The 22,504-nt window shown below is 30.6% G+C and overlaps 1 protein-coding gene and 1 pseudogene across 1 annotated transcript; both read left to right on the top strand.

Annotated features, from left to right (window-relative positions):
• LOC18594371 (LEAF RUST 10 DISEASE-RESISTANCE LOCUS RECEPTOR-LIKE PROTEIN KINASE-like 2.5) lies at positions 449–4,905 on the top strand. Its single transcript, XM_018124929.1, has 4 exons — positions 449–1,207; positions 1,508–1,608; positions 1,716–1,745; positions 3,687–4,905. The coding sequence occupies exons 1-4, from the start codon at positions 534–536 to the stop codon at positions 4,250–4,252; spliced, it is 1,371 nt and encodes a 456-aa protein (XP_017980418.1). The 5' UTR covers positions 449–533; the 3' UTR covers positions 4,253–4,905.
• Positions 6,619–10,775, top strand: LOC18594372 (annotated as a pseudogene).

Raw genomic sequence — 22,504 nt, forward strand, 5'->3', positions numbered from 1 at the left:
TGAAGATAACATTGTGCTAAGATTTAATGTTTCTCGTTAAACTTTTTTATGTATAATCCTCCAAAGAAACATACTTTTTAATACTTACAGAAAAATAAATGTAAAATATGAAATTGATCAATTTTGTTTAGAATTATTATTGTATATATCTTGAAATTTTGAAATTCCAAAATTTATAATATTGTTTTTGACTCATATTATACATACTATATATTATTAAGGGATTATATTAATCTCCCTACTGTGTAGATATACTTGAATGAATTACAAAGATTTATTTTCTGTCAGTTTCACTGCCAGTTGGTTGGACACATATTTTATTCATTGTTGTTTGTTTGTGTGGAAAATCACCCACGAGCACTATGGCAGGCTTTGTGTTAAATGTGTTTTACTGTTTTGGTTTTAATTAGTTGATTGACTTTTTAAACAAAGACTTGGTTAAGAATAAAACTAAGTGAACATCATAGTGCTTCTTTACTTGCCTCTGTCAAAACTAGCACCTTAATCTCCTTCTCTCCCACTGAAACTTTAGGATGCCAGGCGCCATACTTGCATTACTTATCCTCTTGGTTTTTGCTTTATATCTATTCCCCGATCCAGGCGTCGCTAGAGTCAAATACAAGCACTGTGGCTCTTCTTTCTGTGGAAACGTTAACATCACTTACCCTTTTCGATTAAAAACCCAGCCTCGTAGTTGTGGTCACGATAGTTATGAACTAGTGTGCGAGAATAACCGCACCATTTTCCCCATGAAAAATGGGAATTTCTATGTCCAAGACATCTCTTATAGTGACGAAACCATTAAACTTTTAGACGTGAGTCTTGGCAACGATAACTGCTCCATCCCTCATAGTTCCTATCCTTCGTACCCCCCTTTTTCGGAAGATAACTCTGAATTTAGCGTCATGTATCTTGTAAATTGCACGATGCGGATCAACTACTCTTCCGTTTATATCGGTGCTTTTCGTTGCACCAATGCCCCTTCCTCCTCTCAACCCCCTTACTCTTACTTTTTGGATGAAAATACAGCAAAGTCTGATTTCTATGAGTCATGCACAGTTGAAGCCCAGGTTCCAATCATGCTTGCCAACATCACCGGCCTCTCTGCTTTTGATATTTACACAAAGCTGTTAACGGGATTCCAACTCTCATGGGCCACTTCCTATTATGATTATGTTTGGCTGCGGTGGGACTCAATTGGTAACGTGTGAGGATTTTTAAGTACTCCGCAATATTTGGTGTTGTTTAGTTTTTGAAAAATATTTTTTATTTTTAGCAAAAATAAATCTGATAAATTAATAAAAAAAATCAAAATATTTAGTTTTGAATTCTTTTAAATTACTTTTTTAATTATGTGTATAAATTTGCATCAAAAATTTTAAACTCGATATTTAATGTAAAACTTAAAGAGAAGGATTTAAAACATTTTCAACAGTAAAAGTGCGCATATCATTTGCCTTATTATTGATTAATGGTTTTGATGTGCATTTTTTAATATTAATTATAGATTGCGATCGTTGCTCTCGTTGTTGTTGCTTCCACTGAAGATATTTATAAGAGGCAACGTTACTTTTTTTGAAGCAGATCATATCGATGGATTTTATAAAGGTATTCTTTCGGTTCTGAGTTCATTAATATTTTGATTATTATTGGATTTGCCTTTACTTTGATAGTATCTATTTTCATTTGTTTTCGAATTGGTAATATCTTTGCAGGAATCCAGATTCTTTGTGTTGCAATAACAGGTACTAAATTCTACACTTATTTATTTACTTTTAAATTCTATAATTGTTATAATGTATGACATCGTAATGTAAATCTAAGATTCAAATTGACATTACTGATTTATTATTATAATAATAAATATATTAAAAAATTTTAATTATTTAAAATAATTTAAATAAGTCTTTCTCTTTTTATTTTGTTCAATTAAACTCTTATACATTTATGATGAAATAAATAAGCTTTTATAATTAATGGTTGACTAACTTTTATTAATTCAAATTCAACTTATCATTCTATACTCGTACTAGAGCATTTGACTTATTGGTTGATGCATAATCCCCCTGTCTAAAGAATAGAGTTCGAATCCCCCCTCCTCCTATTATAAAAAAAAAAAAAACTTATCATTCTATACTCACGTGATGTTAACGTGGAGGGTAAAAATGTCATGTCAGCATAACATGTTTATGTCACGTGACATAAAATAATAAGTTGTATTTTGATTAATAACTGGTAGTTAACCATTAGTTATAATGATTTATTTGGTTTAAAATAAAAGTATAAGAACTTGATTGTACGCAATAAAAGCTTAAGAGTTTATTTGAATTTTTTAAATAATTCAAAGAAATTTTGAAGTACTATGCATATATATATATATATATCAATGTGAAATTAATTAAATTTACACCTTTCATATTTTTTATACAATTTATATTTTGTTAATCTAATCGTTGTATTCCATATATACTCTATTTACGTAGATCATGCATGAAAAATTTTAACTCAATTGAAACTATCTAATTATTTGTATGATAACAATGAAATTTTAATTGTTAAATATATATTAAAGAACAATATTCTCCACCAATGCTCTCTGAATGTCATTCTGACTAGAAACTTTATATGTATGATTAGGTGCAAACAATGTTAGCTTGCTAAAAGTTAATTGTATATGAAATTAGAAAGGTGTAAAACTTAATCAATGCGTAAATATATATACATATATATATATATATATATATATATATATTTATTATGNTATATATATCAATGTGAAATTAATTAAATTTACACCTTTCATATTTTTTATACAATTTATATTTTGTTAATCTAATCGTTGTATTCCATATATACTCTATTTACGTAGATCATGCATGAAAAATTTTAACTCAATTGAAACTATCTAATTATTTGTATGATAACAATGAAATTTTAATTGTTAAATATATATTAAAGAACAATATTCTCCACCAATGCTCTCTGAATGTCATTCTGACTAGAAACTTTATATGTATGATTAGGTGCAAACAATGTTAGCTTGCTAAAAGTTAATTGTATATGAAATTAGAAAGGTGTAAAACTTAATCAATGCGTAAATATATATACATATATATAAATAAATATTTATATATATATATAATTTTTATGAACATTGCATATATGTATATTTTTGTATAAAAGAGATTCAATAAAAGATAAAATAATTAAATAAGAGAAGATCCACTATAAATGATTCATAAATAATATTGAACGACATTAATTAGATTTTTTAGTAACATATTTTATGTTGTTACTATGATTTTTTGTTAAAATAAAAATTATGTCCAAATTTAACATTTTACTTTGGTGATAGACCAAATTATGATCATATTTAAATGAGAATAATTGGCACTATACTTTTAAATTGGTTAAAAATGATCAAAAGTTATGAAATAAACTCAAAAGTACAATAATGAAAGTTACACTCATTCAAAAATGAATAGTAAATTTGATCCATCATGTTAAGTAGATTGGTGGTAAATTTGAACCTTATCTCAAATTATTCTATGAAGTTTGTTTGTGAAAATATGGCAGCTAGCACATACCCAAATTAAATTTGTAAATAACATATACATGTTCTATAATCATGTTTTCCAACTAATTGATTTACATATTGTTTTGTACCTTTTTTTTTTGAGAAACAGGAATTCTTTTACTTAGAACTTTTTTGGGAATAATTTGCTTGATTGTGTTGGTTAGACGAAAATTAAAAAGGAGGCATTTGTCGATGGATGACATGATTGAGAATTTTCTTCAGAGTCAAAACAATTTAATGCCTATCAGATATTCTTACTCTGAAATAAAAAGAATGACTGATGGTTTCAAGAATAAACTAGGTCAAGGAGGATATGGTTCTGTGTTTAAAGGAAAACTTCGAAGTGGTCAACTTGTTGCGATAAAATTGTTAAACAAGTCAAAAGCTAACGGCCAAGATTTCATCAATGAAGTTGCAACTATTGGAAGGATTCATCATGTTAATGTGGTAAGACTTATTGGATTTTTCGTAAAGGGATCAAAACAAGCTCTTGTATATGACTTCATGAAGAATGGGTCCTTGGATAAAATTATATTTTCAGCTGAAAATAACACTTTGAGTTGGCAAAAAATGTTTGAGATTGCATTGGGAGTGGCTCGAGGTATTGAATATTTGCATAGAGGTTGTGAAATGCAAATTTTACATTCTGATATCAATCCACATAACATTCTTTAAGATGAGAACTTTGCTCCAAAGGTTTCAGATTTTGGTCTCGCAAAGTTGTATTCAGTGGACGATGATATCATTTCTCTCACAGCAGCAAGAGGTACAGTAGGATATATGGCTCCTGAATTATTTTATAAAAATATCGGAGGTATCTCATATAAAGCCGATGTTTATAGTTTTGGAATGATGCTAATGGAAATTATTGGAAGGAGAAAAAATTTGAATGCCTCTGCTGAATATTCAAGTCAAATTTATTTTCCATCATGGATATATGATGGATTAGATGAAGGAGATATCATGGAGCTTGGAGATTTGAAAGAAAATGAAAACAAAATTATGAGGAAAATGGCAATAGCAGCCTTATGGTGCATACAGATGAAGCCCACGGATCGGCCTTCAATGAACAAAGCCTTGAAGATGCTTGAAAGTGAAGTTGAGATCCTTGAAATGCCTCCCAAGCCTTCTTTCTCTCTAAATGTCAACTAAAGGTAGTAAAGAATTCTCCCCGCACACGTGGCAATCGGCCTTCCTCAGCTACCTCGTGATCATATGTATACATGCACGTCAATGTAGGGTCATGTGTATCTCTTAAATTGCAGGATGAAGATGAATTCTTCGGTTTACATTGATGCTTTCCATTGCACCAATCGATGTTCCTCTCCAGGTTATTTTGTTTCTTCAGTCAAATTATTGTCTGGTTAACAACTAATGGAAATGTAAGGACAGAATATTAACGTGATATGTTACATAATTTATACTATAATATTTTATCATTGTTAACGGCACAATTTGATAAAAAGATAAAAAAGAAGTCATTTTATTATATTATGTGTAAAATACATGAAAAAAAAAGATTACAAATTTTATTTGATTACATTACTGCAGAACTTACAAAAATAATTATAGAAGCATGGCTAATGATTATAGGTATTATTTGAATAGATATTTTTCTCATTTTTCTTGTTTGACTGGTTGCAACTTGTCTTCAAATTTTGATATCCACCAAAAAACTATCCAAGAGCTTGATTGTTTTAGATAGTCATTCAACAGCTTGACTGACTTTATATTTGTCTGTGCAACAAATTTGAATTTTTTTTTTAAAAAAGTCAATATTGAATTTTAGACATGCATAAATAGCATAATTTTTTATTATGCAGTGAAAATATATGTATAAAGTATGAGGAAAGATCTACTTATACCGGTATAAAATTAAATTAGTTTTACACTTTTTCATGTCTTTTTATTTCATTTATATTTTGTTAATCTAACCGTTCATTTTATGTTATATTCATATAAATATTCATAGATAGCAAATTTCAAGTTAATTGGAAATGACTAACTACATATTTGAGAAAAATAAAATTTCAATCATTAAATATATATTGAAAAAAGGCATTATTCTCGGTTGATGTAATAAGAATGTTGAATTAATATGAGACTTTACGTGTATGATAAATGCGAATAAGTTGTTAAATGTAATGATTCTATTTGTTAAAATATTAATTCCCTAAGAAGTTATAGAAAAATGTAAAGTACTTAGTTTTAGAGATACAAGGCGATTCCTCTTGGCCGGTATAAAGTATTGCTATTTAGGCTTTTGTGTGCAATTTTTTTTCATAGCTAATTGTTGTTGAAAATGTGCAATCTTTACTACTGTATGCATGTAATATTTTTGTCCAAAATATTAGCAAAAAAAATGTTTTGAACTGTGAACTCCGTAAAAGTTCTATACAAAAGGATTTTAAACAACACTAGTTAAAGAAAATAAATAAATAAATGCAAATTTAATTATTATAGTGTGTTTTTTCCACTTGTTCAAAGTAAGATTTGATTTCAATTGCAGCCCTAGATATAATCAGCAAAGCAATGAAGATAACATTATCCAAAGATTTAATGTTTCTCGTTAAACTTTTTTATATATAATTCTCCAAAGAAAAATACAGTTTTATACTTAAAAAATAAATGTAAAATATGAAATTGATCAAATTTTTTCAGAATTATTATTTTATATATCTTGAAATTTTGAAATTCCAAAATTTATAATATTGTTTAAGTCATATTATATATATTATTGAGGGTTTATAGTAATATCCCTACTGTGTAGATTTACTTGGATGAATTGCAAAGATTTCTTTTCCATCAGTTCCGCTACGTACCAATTGGCTGGGTACACGGATTTTCTTCTTTCTTGTTTGTTTGCGTGGAAAATCATCAAAGAGCTCTATGACAGGCTTGTCGTTAAAAGTGTTTTGCTGGCTGGCTTTAATTAGTTGACTGACTTTTCAAAAGAAGACTTGGTTTTAACAATAAATGTAAGCACTGCTTCGCTTGCCTGTATCAAAACTAGAACCTTGATCTCCCACTGAAACTTTGGGATGCTTTACGTCATACTTCCATTACTTTGCCTTTTGGCTTTTGCTTCATTTCTATTCCCCGATCCAGGCCGCGTTACAGAAAAATACAAGCACTGTGGTTCTTCTTTATGTGGAAACATTAACATCACTTACCCTTTGCGATTAAAAACCCAGTCTCATAGGTGTGGTTACAAGGAGCTTGAACTAGTGTGCCAGAATAACCGTACTATTTTCCCCATGAAACATGGGAATTTCTATGTCCAACACATCTCTTATAGTGACGAAACCATTCAACTTTTAGACGAGAGTCTTGGCAACGATAACTGCTCCATTCCTCATAGTTCCTATCCTTGGTACACCCCTTTCTCGAAAAAAATATATCTCTATGGAACCACCTCTGAATATAGCATCATGTGTCTCGTCAATTGCACGATGCAAATCAACTACTCTTCCGTTTATATCGATGCTTTTCGTTGCACCAACAATACCCCTTCCTCTCGACCTGCTTACTTTTACTTTTTGGATGGAAATACAACAGCGTCTGATTTCGATGAGTCATGCAGAGTTGAAGCCCAGGTTCCAATCATGCTTGCCAACATCACCGGCCGCTCTACTTTTGATATTTACACAAAGCTGTTAACGGGATTCCAACTCTCATGGTCAACTTCCTATTATGATTATGTTTGGCTGTCGTGGGACTCAATCGTTAACGTGTGAGGATTTTTAAGTATTCCGCAATATTTGGTGTTGTTTAGTTTTTGAAAAATATTTGTTATTACTATTATTTTTTGGATCGTAATATTTATTATTTTTAGCATAAATAAATATGATAAATAAACAAATATCAAAATATTTAGTTTTGAATTCTTTTAAATTACTTTTTTAATTATGTGTATAAATTTGTATCTAAAATTTAAACTCGATATTTTAATGTAAAATTTAAAGAGAAGGATTTAAAAAATTTTCAACACTAAAAGTGCGCATATCATTTGCCTTATTAAGGATTAATGGTTTTGATGTGCTTTTTTGAATATTAATTATAGATTTCTATCCTTGCTCGGCCTGTTGGTGCTTCCGCTGGAGATACTTATAGTAGGCAACATAGCTTTTTTTGGACGATATCATATCAATGGATTTAGTAAAGGTATTCTTTCGGTTCTGAGTTCATTAATATTTTGATTATTATTGGATTTGCCTTTACTTTGATAGTATCTATGTTCATTTATTTTCCGAATTGGTAATATCTTTGCAGGAATCCAGATTCTTTGTGTTGCAATAACAGGTACTAAATTCTATACTTATTTATTTACTCTTAAATTCTACAATTATTATAATGTATGACATCAATAAATATATTATTATATAAATGAATCAAAAAATTATTAAATTATTTAAAAAATTCCTAAACTATTTTAAAGAAATTCAAATAAGCTTTTCTTAATTTTTATTACATTCAATCAAGCTATTATATTTTTATTTTGAACCAAATAAACCCTTCTAAATAATAGTTAACTAATGTTATTAGTTCAAATGTCACTTATTATTTTATACTTATGTGACATTGATATGATGCTGACAAGGAGGATGAAAATACCACGTAACCATGTCATAATGCCATATACTATGACATGTCAACATAATATATCAATGTCTTGTGACTTAAAATAACAAATGGTATTTTAATTAATAACAGTTAGTTATCCATTAGTTATAATAGCTTATTTGATTCAAAATAAATGTTTAAGAGCTTGATCATACACAATAAAAGAATAAGAGTTTATTTAAAATTTTCTAAATAGCTCAGGAAATTTTTTTAAGTATTATGCATGTATGTGTGTGTGTGTGTATGTGTATATACCAGTGTGAAATTAATTAAATTTACACCTTTTCATATTTTTTATAAGATTTCTATTTTGTTAATTTAACCGTTGTATTCCATATGTACTCAATTTACATAGATCATGCATAAAAAATTTTAAATCAATTGAAAATATCTAATTATTTGTATAATAATAATAAAATTTTAACCGTTAAATATATATTTAAAAAACAATATTCTCTACCAATGTGATATGGATATGGCACTGACTTGAAACTTTATATGTACTATTGGATGCAAATAAAGTTAGCTTGCTAAAACTTAATTGTATATGAAATTATAAAATGGTGTATATATATATATATATATATGAGTATTGCATATATGTATATGTATGTATAAAGAGATTCAATAAAGGATTAAATAAGAGAAGATCTACTATAAATGATTCGTAAATAATATTGAACTACATTAATTAGGGTTTTTTAGTGAGGTATTTTAATGTTGTTACAATGTTTTTTGGTCAAGATAAAAATTATGTCCAAATTTAGCATTTTACTTTAGACCAAATTATGATCATATTTAAATGAGAATAATTGGCACTTTACTTTTAAATTGATTAAAAATGATCAAAAGTTATGAAATAAACTAAAAAGTACACTCATTCAAAAAAGAATAGTAAATTTAATCCATCATTTTTTTAAAAGGTGAATTTTTATTAACCTCAACACTATCATGCCATTTTGAGTCTCAAACATAGATTGCAAGAGACTCTCACGGCATAAATAGTTAGTGAGCAGCCTGTACAATTTCCAAAAAGAATATGCTACTCAACAAGATTTTGGTAGCAACTCAGGATAAAGAAACTAACGTACCTTAAGTAGATTGGTAAATTTGAACCTAATCTCAAATTATTCTATGAAGTTTGTTTGTGAAAATATGGCAGCTAGCACATACCCAAATTAAAGTTGTAAATAACATATACATGTTCTATAATCATGTTTTCCAACTAATTGATTTACATATTGTTTTGTAACTTTTTTTTTTGAAACAGGAATTCTTTTACTAAGAACTTTTTTGGGAATAATTTGCTTGATTGTGTTGGTTAGACAAAAATTGAAAAGGAGGCATTTGTCTGTGGATGACGATATTGAGAATTTTCTTCAGAGTCAAAACAATTTAATGCCTATCAGATATTCTTACTCTGAAATAAAAAGAATGACTGATGGCTTCAAGAATAAACTAGGTCAAGGAGGATATGGTTCTGTGTTTAAAGGAAAACTTCGAAGTGGTCAACTTGTTGCGATAAAATTGTTAAACAACTCAAAAGCTAACGGCCAAGATTTCATCAATGAAGTTGCAACTATTGGAAGGATTCATCATGTTAATGTGGTAAGACTTATTGGATTTTGCGTGAAGGGATCAAAACAAGCTCTTGTATATGACTTCATGAAGAATGGGTCCTTGGATAAAATTATATTTTCAGCTGAAAATAACACTTTGAGTTGGCAAAAAATGTTTGAGATTGCTTTGGGAGTGGCTCGAGGTATTGAATATTTGCATAGAGGTTGTGAAATGCAAATTTTACATTTTGATATCAAGCCACATAACATTCTTCTAGATGAGAACTTTACTCCAAAAGTTTCAGATTTTGGCCTCGCAAAGTTGTATTCAGTGGATAATGATATTATTTCTCTCACAGCAGCACGAGGTACAGTAGGATATATGGCTCCTGAATTGTTTTATAAAAATCTCGGAGGTATCTCATATAAAGCCGATGTTTATAGTTTTGGAATGATGCTAATGGAAATTACTGGAAGAAGAAAAAAATTTGAATGCCTCTGCTGAACAATCAAGTCAAATTTATTTTCCATCATGGATTTATGATCGATTAGATGAAGGAGATATCATGGAGCTTGGAGATTTGACAGAAAATGAAAACAAAATTATGAGGAAAATGGTAATAGTAGCCTTATGGTGCATACAGATGAAGCCCACTGATCGTCCTTCCATGAGCAAAGTCTTGAATATGCTTGAAAGTGAAGTTGAGCTCCTTGAAATGCCTCCCAAGCCTTCTTTCTCTGGAAATGTCAACTAAATATAGTAAGAATTCTCCCCGCACACGTGGCAATCGGCCTTCCTCAGTTATCTCGTGATATTTGTCATTGGGACACCACTCAACATTGTGATCTTGCTAAATCTGACAACTTCTTCTGTATTTAGTTTTTTGAATGGTACGTAGTTTTTGTTTCCACCTAGATCTAGTAGGCAGTGTTTGTATTTTCTCTACTACCTTGGTTTGTTTTGTTTCTGCTACTTCTCTATTGCCCTGTATGTGACCTCTGATGGAATAAATCATTTCCTCACTTGTAAAAAAATTGCAAGAAAATGTAATTTTATTTTTCCCTTATTTTATACTGTCATCCCAAACTCGCAGCACAACAGACGCCACATACCTGTAAGATGTAATCTTACAAACATGCAAGGGTCCAATACATATACCTTAAAACACTAACTGAAAGACACTAAAATACCTGAAGAACAAAGTGATTCATAATCGGTAGAAATTCAAAAATCATAATTCGACAATATTCAGAATTAAGTCTCTAAAACTATAAAGTTAACATGTCAAGATAAAACTCTGAATACTAATTTAAGATAGTTTGATGTTCATAATATTTAAATAAATCCTAGACAACCTAAATGCTATTAGATTAAAACATCACTCCTTGAAATTCTCACGTAGTTGACCAAATCACAACCTAAAAAAAAAATTGAAAGAATGAGTGAGTCCAACTACTCGGTAAGTAACAAATATCTCACTTCGTACTACAAAAGCCCTCAAATATATGACCAAAAATGTTATCGGAATATGGAGTTCCAATGACCCAAATTTGGATTGTCAAAACAGTTGAAAACCAAGTTTCTAATTAATTTTAAAAATTCATATTTTCTAAACCACAAAACTAAACTAGATGCTACAAAAACCATTGGAAAGATCTTTTCAAGACCTTTCCATTGGTAACCATCATGCCACCGAAAGGTCACCAGAATAGTGCCGAATTTGAATAAAAGTTAAGAAAACATAAATAATTTAGGGCTTTTGTGCCCAACTATGGAAATACAACCCTAAACATACCTTAATCAGAAATCCCTTGAATACTTTTCTCTTTTTTCTATCTTTCTTCTTCTATGGTGTTAAGCTTTTCTGACTACCTATCGTTTGAGTCTGATGAAATAAACTGACATGAGTTTTCTACCTTTTCTTTTAAACTTGTAAACTAACCTAACCTCCACTATTTTTTTTTTAAACGTGGTTTAGTGAGTTGTGATCAGGTAAAACAAATTGACCTTAACCGCACTAACTTAAACATGATAAACAAAACTGACATTAATTAAACTTCTTTATTTACTTAAAGACCCCTTTTTCTATTTTTTAATTATTAAGACACTCAAGGTTGTAACTGTAATTAAATAAAATACTAAAACAACATTTATTTATTTATTTTATAAAACTATAGCCTAATAAATCTAAATGTTTTTATAATATATACTTTGTGAGGGGTATTACATCCTTCCCTCCTTAAAAAGGAGTTTAGTTCCTTAAACTCTTACCTTGGTCCTCAAAAAGGCAGGGATACTTCTTTTTTATATTTTTTCTAAATCCCAAGTCGCTCCTCATTCTGTATGATTACTTCATTAGATCTTAACATAAGGAATAGTTCGCCTTCTTAGAACTTGCTTCTTTCTATCCACAACACACATAGGATGCTCATCATAAGACAAATCTTCTCTAAGTATCAAAGGAGCTAACCACACCACATGACTAGGATCTGGAACATATTTTCTCAACAAAGAAACATGAAACATGTTATGCGCTCTCGATAAAGCAGGTGGAAGTGCCAACCTATAAGCCACATCACCAACCTTATCCAAAATCTCAAACGAACCCATATAACAAGAACTAAGTTTTCCTCGAATCCTAAATTGCATTACTCCTCTAGTAGGTGAAACTAGCAAAAAGACATGATCTCCAACCTCAAATTCTATCTTCCTTGTTTTATTGTTTGCATAACTCTTCTATCTACTTTGAGCCGTACGAAGATGTTCTCTAACTAACTGAACCTTCTCAACTGCTTGTTGAATAAGATCTAGACCCAATAATTGTCTTTCACCCACATCATCCCAACAAAGAGGTGACCTGCACTTCTTACCATACAAAGCTTTGAATGAAGCCATTTGAATACTAGACTGATAGCTATTATTATAAGCAAATTCCGTCCATGACAAGTGTCGATCCCAAAAACCTCCAAAATCCATGACACAAGCTCTCAACATGTCCTTAAGAATTTGATTAATTGTCTCGGACTGACCATCTGTTTGAACATGAAAAGTAGTACTAAAATTAAGTCTAGTACCCAAAGATTTATGTAGACTCTCTCAAAATTTCACCACAAATCGAGAATCTTGATCATATACAATGGACACTAGCACCCCATGCAGTCTCACAATCTGCTCCACATATAACTCCACTAACTTTTCCAATGACATTTCCGTACGAATAGCCAAGAAGTGAGCAGACTTTGTTAATCTATCAACAATCACCTAGATGCCATCATTACCTTTTAGTGTTCTCGGCAACCAGATATAAAGTCCATAGTAATTCGTTCCCATTTCCATTCTAGAATAAGAAATGGTTGCAATAACTCTACTGGCCTCTGATGTTCAACCTTAATTTGTTGACATGTTAAACATTTGGCTAAAAACTGTGCAATCTCTCTCTTCATATTGTTCCACCAAAAAGTGTTCTTCAAATCTCGATACATCTTGGTACCACCAAGATGGATTGTATAATTACTATAATGAGCTTTCAACAAAATTTCTCTCTTCAATTTTGCATCATTGGGAACACAAATTCTATCACCAAACCTCAAAGAGTCATCATCATGAATCCTAAAGTCTGGTTTCAAACCAGAATTAACCCTAAGTTTAATGTGCTGAAGTCGAAGATCATCTACTTGGGCTGTCTTAATCCGGTGAATTAAAGTTGGTTGTACTCATATGTTAGCCAATAATGCTCCAAAACCCTGTATACATACACCAATATCCATCCTCCGTAAGTCCTCCAATATCTGTTTTTGGGAAGTAATCATTGTGGCCATGTTCCCAAACGTCTTTCTACTTAGAGCATCAGCAACTCTATTTGCCTTACTTGGGTGATAATTGATGGTCAAGTCATAATCCTTCAACAATTCTAACCATCTTCTTTGTCACATATTCAACTCCTTCTGCGTGATAAGATACTTTAAACTTTTATTATCTGTAAAGACCTCACAAGACTCACCATTCAAATAATGTCTCCAAATCTTTAATGCGAAACCACTACTGCCAACTTTAAATCATGAGTAAGATAATTCTCATCATAAGGTTTCAATTGCTTAGAAGCATAAGCGATCACCTTATCATCCTGCATAAGAACACACCCAAGTCCCTTTTTGGAATCATCACTATAAACAACAAATCCCTTACCACTAATAGGCCTGGTATGCATAGGAGCGAATACTAATCTTTTCTTTATCTCCTCAAAGCTCTTTTCATAATCATTTGTCCACTCAAAACAAATCCCTTTCCATATCAATTTGGTTAAAAGTAAGGCAATACAAGAAAAATCCTCTACAAATTACCTACAGCATCCTACTAAACCCAGAAAACTGTTAATCTCAAAAACATTATGTGGTCTCTTTCAATTCACCACTATTTCAACTTTCTTTGAATCCACTGAAATCCCGTCTTTCAACACCACATGCCCAAGGAAAGCAACACTAAAAAGTCAAAATTCACATTTCTTCAATTTAGCAAATAACTATTTCTGCCTCAAAGTCTTCAAAACAACCCTTAGATGCTCTTTATGATCTGCTGAGCTAGGGGAATACACTAGAATATCATCAATAAAAATAACCACAAATTTATCCAAATAAGGTTTAAAAACCCTATTCATCAAGTCCAAAAAAGTAACTAGAGCATTTGTCAACCCAAAAGGCATAATAAGGAACTCATAATGCCCATATCAGGTACGAAAAGTAGTTTTGGGAACATCCTCAATTCTCACCTTCAACTGGTGATAACCAGATAAAAGATTAATTTTGGAAAACACTTAAGTGCCCTTTAGTTGATCAAATAAATCATATATCCCAGGCAAAAGATACCTATTATTCACGGTTGCCTTATTTAACTCCCGATAATCAAAACACAACCTCATACTCCCATTTTTTTTCTTCACAAATAACACTGGCGCTCCCCAAGGAGATATACTACATCTAATAAAGCCCTTATCAAGAAGTTCTTGCAACTGCTCTTTCAACTCTTTTAATTCTATAAGAGCCATTTTATAAGGAGCTTTAGAAATAAGGTCAGTTTTTGGAACCAAATCAATAGAGAAATCAATTTCTCTATTAGGAGGTAAACTAAGTAGATCTTTAGGAAAAAATTAGGAAATTCCCCCATAATAAGAACATCTTCAATCATTAACTCCTTCATTCTAGTGTCTATAACAGTTGCCAAAAATCTTTTGTAACCACTAGTAAGCAATCACCTAGCTTTCAAAGCAAAGATGACTCGCAAAGGAGTGTAAGAACCACTACCACGAAAAGAAAAAGGTGTTTCCCCGGGAATCTGAAAGTCTACCCTTTTCCCTCGATAATCAACTTTAGCAAAATTTGCAACTAACCAATCCATCCCCAGAATTATATCAAAATCTTACATATCTAAAACATGAAGATCTGTAAGCAATTCTCTATCTTCAATCCTTACCACACACATCTTATAAATCTGATCAGAGATAATATCACCTCTAACTAGAGTGTCTACGCATAGTTCATAATCTAGAAGCATACAAGGCAAAGCAAACTTTCGAAAAAATGTAGCAAATACAAAAGAACGAGATGCATTGGTATCAAACAATACATGAGTAAAAGCTGAGGCAACTAGCAGTGTACTTGAGACAACGGTGTTGGATGCCTCTACATCCGATTGAGTGATAGCATAAGCACGCCCCTGGGTGCAAGGTCTTCCCACTTTTTGATGTTCAAAAGAAGGTGTTTGCGTAGTCTAAACAACATGAGTGGGTTGAGTCCTTTGCGTTGCAGTTTCAAAAGTTCGAGAGTTTTGCGACCTCTGCACAGATTGAGATTCTTGAAGGACTAAAGGACAATTAGCAATACGATGGCCCTATTGTCTACATTCAGCAGCTCGATGTCCTCCACCACACACTGAACACCTAGGCTTTTGTGCCCAAACTATGAAAATACAACCCTAAACATAACTTAATCAGCAATCCCTTGAATATTTTTCCCTTTTTTCTGTCTTTCTTCTTCCTTGGTGTTAAGCTCTTCTGACTGCCTATCGTTTGAGTATGATGAAATAAACTTGTAAACTAACCTAACTTTCACTATTTTTTTTTAAACATGATTTAGTGAGTTGTTGTCAGGTAAGATATACTAACCTTAACCCCACTAACTTAAATGTGATAAATAAAACTGACATTAATTAAACTTTTTTATTTACTTAAAGACCCCTTCTTCTCTTTTTTAATTATTAAGGCACCAAAAGTTAAAACTGCAATTAAATAAAATACTAAAAGAACATCTACTTATTCAAAAATGAATAGTAAATTTGATCCATCATGTTAAGTAGATTGGTGGTAAATTTGAACCTTTTCTCAAACTATTCTATGGAGTTTGTTTGTGAAAATATGGCAGCACATGCCCAAATTAAATTAGTAAACAACATACACATATTCTATAATCATGTTTTTCATCTTTGGGTTGGCAAAGAATGTTTGAGATTGCATTGGGAGTGGTTCGAGGTATTGAATATTTACACAGAGGTTGTGAAATGCAAATTTTACATTTTGATATCAAGCCACATAACATTCTTCTAGATGAGAACTTCATCCCGAAAGTTTCAGATTTTGGCCTTGCAAAGTTGTATTCAATGGATGACAGTATTGTCTCTCTTACAGCTGCAAGAGGTACATTAGGATATATGGCTCCTGAATTGTTCTATAAAAATATTGGAAGCATTTCATATAATGTTTATAGTTTTGGAATGATGTTAATGGAAATTGTCGGAAGGAGAAAAAATGTGAATGTCTCTGCTGAACATTCATGTCAAATTTATTTTCCATTTTGAATTTATGATCGACTTGAGGAAGGAGATATCATAGAACTTGGAGATGTAACGGAAAATGAAAACAAAATTATGAGGAAAATGGTAATAGTAGCCTTTTGGTGCATACAGATGAAGCCCACAGATCGTCCTTCAATAAGCAAAGTCTTGGAGATGCTTGAAAGTGAAGTTGAGCTCCTTGAAATGCCTCCCAAGCCTGCTTTCTCTGAAAGGTCAACCAAACCATTAGTTGTATTATAAGTAATATTTAATGTTGTACGTTAAGCAATGTTTCACTACTTTATCATACTACTTTTATAATTTTTATAGTAGAAACCTTAAGCTTGAGGCATAATCTTCTCTCTTCCAAAAAAAACCAAAAAAAAAAAACAATATAGAATGGTGAGGAAGAAAGTATAGCAAGGAAAAGAAGGATACTGAGTTGGAGTTTTGAGCGTGCGAAGGTGTTATTTTAGAAGAGTTGTAATGGTATCTCGTAAGTATTTTGTCTATATAAAAAGTCTTTTGCTCATATAAAGAATAAAGACTTTAAATAGCATTATCGATATATTATTGCAAATAATTAACTTACGTTTTAAAAAAATTAAAAATATTCCTCAACCATGCTTGGAATTATAATTTTTATTTAAAAAAATAAATTATTTGAGTTTTATTTTAAAAAAATAAATTATTTGAGTTTTCTCTCTTAATTAAAAAGTCAAATTTTATCCAATTCAAAAATTTATTTAAAATGATTTGAAATCAAATTCAACTTAATTCAAATTAAATGACAAAAATTAAAAATTTCAATATGAAAATACGTGAATTTAAAATGATATTAATTTAATCCGACACAATTCAATGTTAACATGACTCGAATCTAAAACGAACCGAGCTCATAATGATCAAAAATCCAAGATTTATTGGATCCAAAACTTACAAAAACTTAAATTTATAACTCCCAAAAATCCAAATTATAATTAAATAATTTTATTTAATAATTAAATAAGTAAATGATTAATTTTTAAGTGAAAATTTTAAGACACACAAGCACCTTTTTCTCGTCAATGCTTCTTCGTTACTCAGAAACAGCTCATAAGAATGGCATGGTCAACTACTCTGCTTCACCTTCACTTCAAATCCCCTCCGGTTTCTTCTCACCAATTCCCACATTCCCCCCCAAAAATCCCCGATCTTCCTAAACCCTAACCCTATAATTCCCAAACCCAAACCCCCCAAAATGCAATTCCTTCACAGGCCCAACGCGTTTCCAGGCCACGGCGCAGTATCAAGAGCCATGGACATCATCCAATCCTCACCGCCCACGTGGGAATCGGCCTTCCTTACCAACATCCTGATCTTCGTCGTCGGGACTGCACTTTTAGTAGCGGGGCTTTCTCTCTCCGAAATTTTCGCTTCCTTCTTGCTTGGCACTCTCACTTGGCGAGCTTTCGGGTCTTCTGGATTCCTCCTCATTGCTTCTTACTTCGTTATAGTGAGTCACTAAAAAGTCTATGAATTTTATTTGAATTATGGGATTTACGTTAAAATTGGAAATGGGTTCTGATTTTCGCTCCCATTTGGTATAAAGTTTATGCTCTGGATGACAAGTTTCATTGTTTGGTATTTTGGCAAAGGAAAAAAAATTTAGTTTATGTCAAAAAGATTTAACGTGAAGTATTTAGTTATTTAAGTGTGATTTGTTTTTATTTCAAGAATTGGATTACACTAGGTGAAAACAGGTCAAAACTATAACCAAAACATTTTTCCAAAATTCTTTTTTATTTTCATTTGTTTTCTTCTTGGTGGGGGCAGGTGAAGGGAGATTTTATTTGCTTTTGACATGTTTCTTAAGTATAAAGTTGAAGTAGAAGATAAACTGAATAAAAAAATAAAAAAAGTTAAATTAGATAGAGAGGGTGAATATTTACCTATTAATGATATTTGTGAAAAGAAAGAAATAATTTATAAAATTACTCTCTCATATTCTACTGAATCAAATAGTGTAGTTGAAAGGAAAACTAAAACATTAAAAGAAATGATGAATTATATGCTTATTAGTTCTAATGCACATGAAAATTTGTAGGGTGAAGTTATATTATTTGCATGTCATATTCAAAATAGAATTCACTGCAAGAAAACTGATAAGACACCTTATGAATTGTGAAAAGTCTATTCTTCTAACTTAAAATATTTAAAAGTATGAGAGTGTTTAGCTAATGTTATGCTTCTTGATTTTAAGAAAAGAAAAATTGACTCTAAGATGTCCGGTTGCATGTTTATTGGCTATACCAAATATAGTGCTGCATATAAATTTCTTGTACTAAAAAATGATGTTTTTGATAATAATACAATTATTAAAACAAAAAATGTTGAATTTTTTTGACATATTTTTCTATTGAGAACTGATACAATTTTTCTTCCATCTTTTAGTGAAAATGTTTTTTTAAATGCAAAATGATGATTTGAGAAGAAGTAAAAGACAAAAGAAAGAAATTTCTTTTTGTAATGATTTTTACACTTATCTTGTAGATAATGATCTTTTAAATTATGCTAATTCAATTTCTTCTAAAGAATGTCCATTTTGAAAAGACGTTATACAAAATGAGATTGATTCTATTTTACAAAATCAAACCCGGGAATTAATTTATTTACCACCTGAAGCTAAGCCAATTGGTTGTAAATGGAATTTTTAAAAAAAATTTAATCTTGATTATTTTATTGATAAATACAAAATTAAATTAGTTGCTAAGGGTTTTACCAAAAAATAAAATATTGAGTATTTTGATACTTTTGCTCTAGTAACAAGAATTTCATCTATTTGTATTTTAATTGCCTTAGCTTCGATTTACAAACTTTTTGTTCATCAAATGAATGTTAAAACAGTTTTTTTAAATGATGATTTAGAAGAAGAAATTTATATGACACAACTCGAGGGATGTGTACTTCTTGGTCAAGAAAACAAAATTTGTAAATTAATTAAATCTCTATATACTTAAAACAAGCACCAAAATAATGGTATGAGAAATTTGATTAAATTCTTGTTAATAATAGATTTTTTACTATTGGAGTTGATAAATGTGTGTACACAAAAACTATTGATAACGAATATATGATTATTAGCTTATATGTTGATGATATGTTTATTTGTGGTACATGCATTGATGTGGTAAATAAAACAATATGTTTCTTAACTTATAAATTTGATATGAAAGATTTGGGAGAAACCAATATTATTTTGGGTGTTAAAGTCATAAGATGTGAGAGTGGCCTAATGTTAACACAAAAACATTATATTGAGAGGTTACTTAAAAAGTTTAGACATTTTAATGTCACACTTGTGAATACTCCTTATAATGTTAATACCCAATTAAAGAAAAATAGAGATGATAGTATGGCTCAACCTTAGTATGCATAGATTTTTAAAAGTTTGATGCATTTGATGAATTATACTTGACTTGGTATAGCTTATGTTATGTGTAGACTGAGTAAATATACATAAAGTCTCAATCAAGATCATTGAACTGTTTTGAATAGAGTAATGAAATATTTGAAATGTACCATAAACTATGATATTTTATATAATAGATTTTCCGTTGCATTAGAAAGGTACAATAATGTTAACTTAATCTCATATTCAGATGAGACAAAATTCATGAGTGATTATGTATTCACCATTGGTGTGGATGCTGTTACTTAGAAATTAGTCAAATAAATAATAATTACTAAATCTACAGTGGAATCAGAATTTATAGTTTTAGAATTAACTAGTAATGAGGTTGAATAGTTAAGAAACCTCTTAACAGATATTTCATTAGAAATGAAACCAACACCTTCTGCGTCTATGTATTGTGATTGTCTAACGGCAATAAACATTGTGAAGAATAAAACTTTCAATGGTAAGAATAGACACATTTGTTTAAGATATGATGTGGTAAAATAATTACTTAGAGATGAAATTAATGTCCATTAATTATACGAAGTCATATACCAAAAAATATAAATTATGAAACCGATGAATCCTTTTAGAACTATTATTTTGCATTTCAATAAGTCCATGGTGGAATTTTAAGACTGCACAAATGAATTCATAGGATTGTTTAAGTGATTTTATTTATATGTTATTGCAGACAGATTACAAAAATTCCTTTCCTGTTAGTTTCGTTATCAATCAGTTCATACGTTATTTTCTTCATTAATTCTTGTTTGAGTGGAAAATCATCTCAGAGCTATGATTGGCTTGTGTTGAAGTTGTTGGATTGAATTAATTAGTTGACTGGACTGACTTTTCAAACGAAGACGAGTGAGGGAGAAAGACCGCACCATTAAAAGTTGACTGACTTTTCAGTTACCGCATGAAACCGTACAACTCTCAGACGTGAGTCTGAAAAATGTGCAATTTTGCTAATATATGCATGTGATATTTTTGTCCAAAATATTATCAAAACAAATTGTATAGAACTGTGAAATCCGTAAAAGTTGTTTGCAAAAAGGTTTTTAACAGCACAAGTTAAAGAAAAAAGGTCAAAGGAAGATTTGATTTCAATTACAGCCACAGAAATAATTAACAAAGCAATAAAGATAACATTATCCTAACTCTTATTTAATCTCTCTCGTTAAACTTTGTTATACTTAATTCTCCTAAAAAAAACTTTTTTATACTTACAAAAAATAAATATAAGATATGGAGATTGATCAATTTTATTTAGAATTATTATTTTATATATTTGCAATGAAATTTTGAAATTCCAAATTTCATAACATTATTTAAGTCATATTATATATCTACATATATATATATTATGTTAAGGGGTATATTGATCTCACTAATGTGCAGATATACTTGGATGAATTACCCATGAGTGCTATGGTAGGCTTTGTGTTAAATGTGTTTTCTGGTTTGGGTTTAATTAGTTGTCTGACTTTTCAAAAGAAGACTTGGTTTTAACAATAAATATAAGAGAACATCATAGTGCTTCTTCACAAACTAATTAAGCCCTTAATCTCCTTCTCTCCCACTGAAATTTTAGGATGCTAAGAGCAAAGCTTCCATTATTCGGCCTTCTGGCCCTTGCTTTATCTCTATTCCCTGATGCATGCATCGCTAGAGGCAAACACAAGCACTGTGGCTCTTCTTTCTGTGGAAACATTAATATCACTTCCCCTTTTCGATTAAAAAGTCAGCCTCGAAGTTGTGGTTACAATCGTTATGAACTAGTATGCGAGAATAACCGCACCATTTTCCCCATGAAACATGGGAATTTCTATGTCCAACACATCTCTTATAGTGACGAAACCATTCAACTGTTAGACGTGAGTCTTGACAAGGATAACTTTTTTATACAATGAATTTATAAGATTGCTTGAATGATTTTATTCCTATTTGAGTGGAAAATCAGCTAAGAGCTATGATTGGCTTGTGTTAAAGTGGTTGGCTTTAATTTGTTGACCTGACTGACTTTTCGAACGAAGACAAGTGAGCAAGAATAACCACACATTTTCCCCATGAAATATGAGAATTTCCATGTGGAAAAAGCCATATAAGTCTTAGAGGTGAGTCTTACCAAGCCACTCGGTAGGAGATAGGGTATACATCTCCCTCATCATAAGTATCCATGCACGTCAATATAGGGTCATGTGTATCTCTTAAATTGCAGGATGAAGATGAATTCTTCGGTTTACATTGATGCTTTCCATTGCACCAATCGATGTTCCTCTCCACGCTATTTTGTTTCTTCAGTCAAATTATTGTCTGGTTAACAACTAATGGAAATGTAAGGACGGAATATTCACGTGATATGTTGCATAATTTATACTATAATATTTTATCATTGTTAACGGCACAATTTGATAAAAAGATCAAAATGAAATCATTGTATTATATTTTGTGTAAAATGCATAAAAAAAAAGAATTCTAAATTT

Source organism: Theobroma cacao, chromosome 7 (genome assembly GCF_000208745.1).
Source record: "Theobroma cacao cultivar B97-61/B2 chromosome 7, Criollo_cocoa_genome_V2, whole genome shotgun sequence".
In the NCBI taxonomy this organism is placed as follows: Eukaryota; Viridiplantae; Streptophyta; class Magnoliopsida; order Malvales; family Malvaceae; genus Theobroma; species Theobroma cacao.